The 5,797-nt window shown below is 40.5% G+C and overlaps 1 protein-coding gene across 1 annotated transcript; it reads right to left on the bottom strand.

The window, feature by feature from the left end:
- Positions 1-305: 305 nt before the first annotated feature.
- Positions 306-4,296, bottom strand: tnfrsf11b (tumor necrosis factor receptor superfamily, member 11b). The gene is made up of 4 exons (NM_001423407.1): positions 4,280-4,296; positions 3,813-4,182; positions 2,347-2,526; positions 306-2,085 (listed from the first exon to the last, which is right to left on the bottom strand). The coding sequence occupies exons 1-4, from the start codon at positions 4,280-4,282 to the stop codon at positions 1,772-1,774; spliced, it is 867 nt and encodes a 288-aa protein (NP_001410336.1). The 5' UTR covers positions 4,283-4,296; the 3' UTR covers positions 306-1,771.
- Positions 4,297-5,797: the final 1,501 nt, after the last annotated feature.

Below are 5,797 nucleotides of genomic sequence, written 5' to 3'. Positions count from 1 at the left end.
GTCATTTAATTGCACTGTTGGATTGTAGTATTTTTGTTCCTGAAATGCCACTTTTGGTTGTGTTTTTTACATGCATAGTTGTGTTTTTCACATGGCCTGACTGAAAAATGCAACACATGACACTAAAATAATGATATTATTAATGAAATACAGTTATTAAGTGTAGTATGGTGTATATTCAAGGGGTGGAACTGAGGGAAACTGTATGCATGCACTCTTATGATTTCTGATCTAATCAGCCAAGGCACTGAATTACGGCTCATCTGAGTGTAGATCAATGAAAGAAAAACACTAGAGATGGAAAATATTGTCTCCTTTCAATGTTTAATGCAGCGGAATGCAGTTTGATAGTTGTGTATAAAAATATTCAATAAATACATGTGAAATGATGACATATATTATTCTGTAATATTTACAAAGCTTGTATGCAGTGCAATTTATTGACTAGCAAAACACACACACTCACACACACAAACACTGCAGAGCTGGGAAATAACGGATTGTATGTAACCTTGATTGCATAATCAAATATTAAAAATCCATTACTTGTAATGAAACTACTCTGGATGCTACAGCTCTGGATTACACGATTGTGTATTTAAACAATGTGATTTTTTTCGCTTTTTTAACATTCATATATATATTAAAGCAGCAGCAGCAGCGTATATGATCCCTTTGTGATTTTCCATGTCTGTACTGCACTTGTTTGAGGTTTAGGTTTAATCAGTGTTCCTGTAAGCGAACACTAACAGCGAGGTATACAAGTGTGAGTATTGTGAACTGTCCATGCACTTTAAACAGAAGCGGTTGAGGCTCTCGTTGCTCTTAGAGAATGAGGATATCTTTTATTTCTATCAGTCAAACAGCATAAGATTATCCTGCTTCAGTATATGTGACGTCAGATAAGAGTGTAACCTAAATGTAATCCAAAAAAGTAAGATTACATTACCATAAATGTGTAATCTAAGAGTTTATATTAGTGACTACACATTCAGTGGTGTAATTTGTAATCGGTTACTGATTACAGTTCAAAAGTAGTCTAAATGTAATTTAAAAGTAATCAGATTACATTACCATAACTGTAATCCTAAAGATTATATCACTGAATACAAATATCTTCATCTCGACCATTCAAAAGTAATCTAAATGTAATCCAAAATGATGGTCATGCAATAGGATTACTTTTGAACTGAAATCAGTAACTGAATACAAATGTACAAAAAAAACTTTGTAGTCTTCAGTATAATCTTCAGGATTACACATTTATGGTAATGTAATCTGATAATCCATGTCATTTGTAATCAGTTACTGACTACAGTTCAAATGTAATCTAAACGTAATCCAAAAGTAATCATATACTATAACTGTATAATCCTAAAGATTATATCACTGACCACAAATCTCGTCATGTAATATGTAATCAGAAATTCAAAAGTAATCTAAATGTAATCCAAATGTATGGTTATATAATTGGTTCAGTTTGGATTACTTTTAGATTACATCTGAACTGTACCCAGTAACTGAATACACATGCACATAAACTTAGTAGTCTTCAATATAATGTGTAGGATTACACAGTTATGGTAATGTAATCTGATCATCCTTGTCATTTGTAATCAGTAACTGATTCTAAAGTAATCTAAAAGTAATCCAAAGGACATTGTGTAATCTAACAGATTATATTTCTGACTACAAAATGTGCGATGTCCTTTTATTCAGTAACTATGAATGTAATCTACCCAGCTCTGCTCATTGATATTAATGATGGCAGTCAGAGCGCTGCAGGATTGGGATGCAGTATGCCAGATCTATTCCGCTCAATGTTATTACAGCTCTGCTGGACTCTGCGGATGTTCTGCGTCATTCTTTGGGCCAGATGAGACAGATACGAGTTCTCCAGCATCATGGAACGGTCGATCAGCCCCTCAGAAGGATCCGCTCTGCGCATGGCCGTCCTCTTGTGGAGCTGTTTCAGAGGTTTCTTCAGACGCCGGATCACCATCTGCTCCAGGCGGTGAATATCAATCTTCTGCTGAACTTGCAGAGCCGACAGAGCCGGGTCGAATACAGCAGTCCACACTGTGCCTGAAAAAACACAACACTCATATAACGCTTGCTCCATCTGCTTAAAGGGTCAGTTCACTCAAAAACATTAGTCTCTCTCGCTCAAACAGCTCCATATGGTGTCTTTACCCTCAACACTACAGAGGATATCACCAAGACACTGCAAACACTGACAGCGGGAGACACCAACACTGAGGGAGTCAGGCTGAGCTGCCGGCAGGTTGTGCAGGTGCTGCTATAGTGTGTGTGTGTGTGTGTGTGTGTGTGTGTGTGTGTGTGTACCGTTGTTGCTGAGCTGCTGGCAGGTTGTGCAGATGCTGTTGTAGTGTGTGTTTCCGGACAGCAGCAGATGCTCTTCCCCCTGGCAGACTCGGTGTTTCACACACTGCGCATGCGCTTTAGTGGCGTCTGAGAAATGACCCTCTGCGCAGGCCTCACACACTGTGTCACTGTACGGCGTTCCTGCACACACACATTTATACATTCAGCTTTCATCCAGCTTAAACATTACAATAACACAAGCAAACATCATGTACTGTTAAAACACACACACACACACACACACAAAATAAATACAGACACACACACACACACACGGCACTCAATTACGGCTTAATTCTTAGTGCGAGGATGATGTCGATCGCTACTTTCCATCATCCACCACACCTATCTAGTGAAATCTATCTAGTGAACTACTGGAAAATCTGAACATGATTATGGTTGCCCAATCGAACCAAACTGTTATGAACCGTACCGCTTGCTGGAAATATCCCAGCACTTCTACTATATTATATTTTAAGTCCCAAACAATCAATCCCACAATGCACTGCAACAATGAGTCTACAACTCACACCGGCAGCAGTGAATGCATTTCCACGTCTGACCACTAGATGGCGACTAAATCACACTTCTAGCAGTGTGTGGTTGCAAATAACATTGGCCAACTGAAGTAACGTTTGCGTAAACGACAGACATCAGCGTTCATATATGTTTTTAAACACAACTAATGTTGTCTTAAATGGGCAAACAAAGTTAGGAAAGCAGTTAAATGCTTTCATTATAGCTGTGTGCATTTTTAAAGTGACACTTCTGTTATTTAATGTGATCAAATAAAATATGTAAATAAGAGCTTCATTCACTGCTCTTTAATCTGAATGTTTCAATTATACAGTGCAGAAGAGGTGTATGAGATTTAATAACTCGATTCTATTTCTCTATAATAGCTTTATATTCAATAGGCTAAACTGTTTGCTAATTTGTTTACAGCTTTTTGTAATGTATACTATTTTGTAAAAAATATTAGTAATAACAAAACGTACAACTGACAGTATTACTGTTTATTTACAATGAAACAGCCCTAGATGAACAAATTTATTAATTTGAAGTTTTTTTGTGTGGGATGTGTGTGTTTGTGTGTGTGTGTGTGGGGGGGGGGGGGTGTTCCTTTTTTTTTACATCATTATGTTGACAGGTATGGTTTAGATTAGAACCACTTCAGTGGTTTTCATTTTGTGTGAACTGCCCCTTTAAGAGTGGAGTTTCTCTCACCCGCAGGCATCCGCTCTCCTGTTTACATTCCCTTGCGCTGACAAGTGTGTGTGCTCAATAATTAAGCCTCCCTCACACACACATTCAGGATATACAGTTTGTACAGTAGACTATAAACACCTTTCCATTACAGCTATGAGAGTCCCCACCGGGATATATATGTGTGTGTGTGTGTGTGTGTGTGTGTGTGTGTGTGTTACCAGCGGTTTTGACGCCGTGTCCCGGTCTGCAGACGCTGTGTCTCCTGCAGAAGTGCTGCTCCCAGTAGAAGCCCTCCTCACACTCACACACCGTGTTCGCGATGCCGTTGCACGGCTGCACCACGCGCTGGTGCTCGGCGCAGGAGTCGCACAGTAGGCAGTCCGGGATGTAGTTCCAGAACTCGGTGTACATCCCGGGTCCGCAGGGGGAGCACTCGGTCTGGCGGGAGCTGGAGCAGTGCTGGCGGAGGCGCGACCCTGGGGCGCACCGGGCACACTCCAGCGTCCTGCCTGTCTCCGGGTCCTTGCGACGGTAAGTTCGTGCGTCTCCCGCCGTCAAAGCCCATATTGCCAACACTGTGGAGAACAACTAGAGGAGACAAAGAGGATGAGGAGGAGAGAAACAGGAGAGCAGAACAGCGCTGAATGAATGGAAGACTGAATGAATGAATATGAGCGTCACTCACCATTGCGCGCCTTTTCATGGACGAGCTCCGAGCGCGTGCTTTATACACACATACGCACGTGCGCGGCCCCGCCCGAGACAACAATAGTAGTAATTCATGGAACTGACGAGCTGTTTCCATCATCCACATATTTATAGGCGTTTTATGATCGTATCAGCAATACTTGATGGCCATTCATTAGGAAAATACACATGTGTTCCGCTTAGTAAACTTTTTATCTGACAAGAGTAAATGCTGAAAAACTGTGCTGTGATGCGCTTCAGTGCTGTAGTTTCTGCTGATCAGATGATTTGACAGATATTAATGTGTGTGTGTGTGTGTGAGGGTCTTTACATCATTAATGATGGTCTGCATTTAAGCATTAATTGGCATGTTCAGATGGAAACAGCTCGTCACCTGTTAGACTGAACACTTCTGCTTCAGAGCCCATCCTAAAGCAGTGATGACAGAAACACTGACAGAGCTTTGTATATCATCAGAGCATGTGTTCAGGCACTCTGGTCATTTCCATCATTTACTCTACACACACTTCAGTTGTATAAGAGATGGCTCCACATTCAGTTCCACATATGAACACCAGTGTATTACTGTATATTACAGTACCTGCAGCTCAGTGTTAGTGAATGCTCCAGCATACTGTAATATTAACTCTCTTATAAACTGTATTGGATACTGTAGTGTACTTTAGTTTTACTACAGTAAACTGTGGTGTATGGTAGTATAATATACCCTATAGTTGGGTCAGTTATGATTGTGTTACTGTAGCAGGACATTCCTGACGCCGCTTCTGCTTCCAGTATATGATTCAGAGAAAACCTCAAAACTACTTTTCAGAAAAGCCAAAAGTTAAGACCAAAACAGTCAAACGTTTTCCCGAACACTGACAACAGCGACAGGGAAGAAGCAGAAGAAGAAACCTGGATTACCACAGGAAAAAACACTGCGGTGAGTTACAGTAAATACAGCAGAGTTTTTAACCATACTAAAGTGAAGTACTCGAATCAATCTGTTGTGGTGATTCTACAGTTGCCACGGTAACACAATCACATTAATTGGTCTGTTGTGGTGATTCTACAGTTGCCACGGTAACACAATCACATTAATTGGTCTGTTGTGGTGATTCTACAGTTGCCACGGTAACACAATCACATTAATTGGTCTGTTGTGGTGATTTTACAGTTGCCACGGTAACACAATCACATTAATTGGTTGCCACGGTAACACAATCACATTAATTGGTCTGTTGTGGTGATTTTACAGTTGCCACGGTAACACAATCACATTAATTGGCCTGTTGTGGTGATTTTACAGTTGCCACGGTAACACAATCGCATTAATTGGTTGCCACGGTAACACAATCACATTAATTGGTCTGTTGTGGTGATTCTACAGTTGCCACGGTAACACAATCACATTAATTGGTCTGCTGTGATGATTCTACAGTTGCCATGGTAACACAATCACATTAATTGGTCTGTTGTGGTGATTCTACAGTTGCCACGGTAACACAATCACATT

This window comes from Danio rerio, chromosome 19 (assembly GCF_049306965.1).
Source record: "Danio rerio strain Tuebingen ecotype United States chromosome 19, GRCz12tu, whole genome shotgun sequence".
NCBI lineage: Eukaryota > Metazoa > Chordata > Actinopteri > Cypriniformes > Danionidae > Danio > Danio rerio.
The sequence above is the reverse complement of the archived record's forward strand: the minus strand, read 5'-3'. Positions and strand labels throughout refer to the sequence as shown.

Excerpts from the sequence above, each read along its gene's own strand:
- tnfrsf11b (NM_001423407.1), bottom strand. Across the intron at positions 2,527-3,812 it reads ACACGGCGTCAAAACCGCTG|GAACGCCGTACAGTGACACA; the intron begins GTAACACACACA and ends GTGTGTGTGCAG. Across the intron at positions 2,086-2,346 it reads CCAGCAGCTCAGCAACAACG|GCACAGTGTGGACTGCTGTA; the intron begins GTACACACACAC and ends GTGTTTTTTCAG.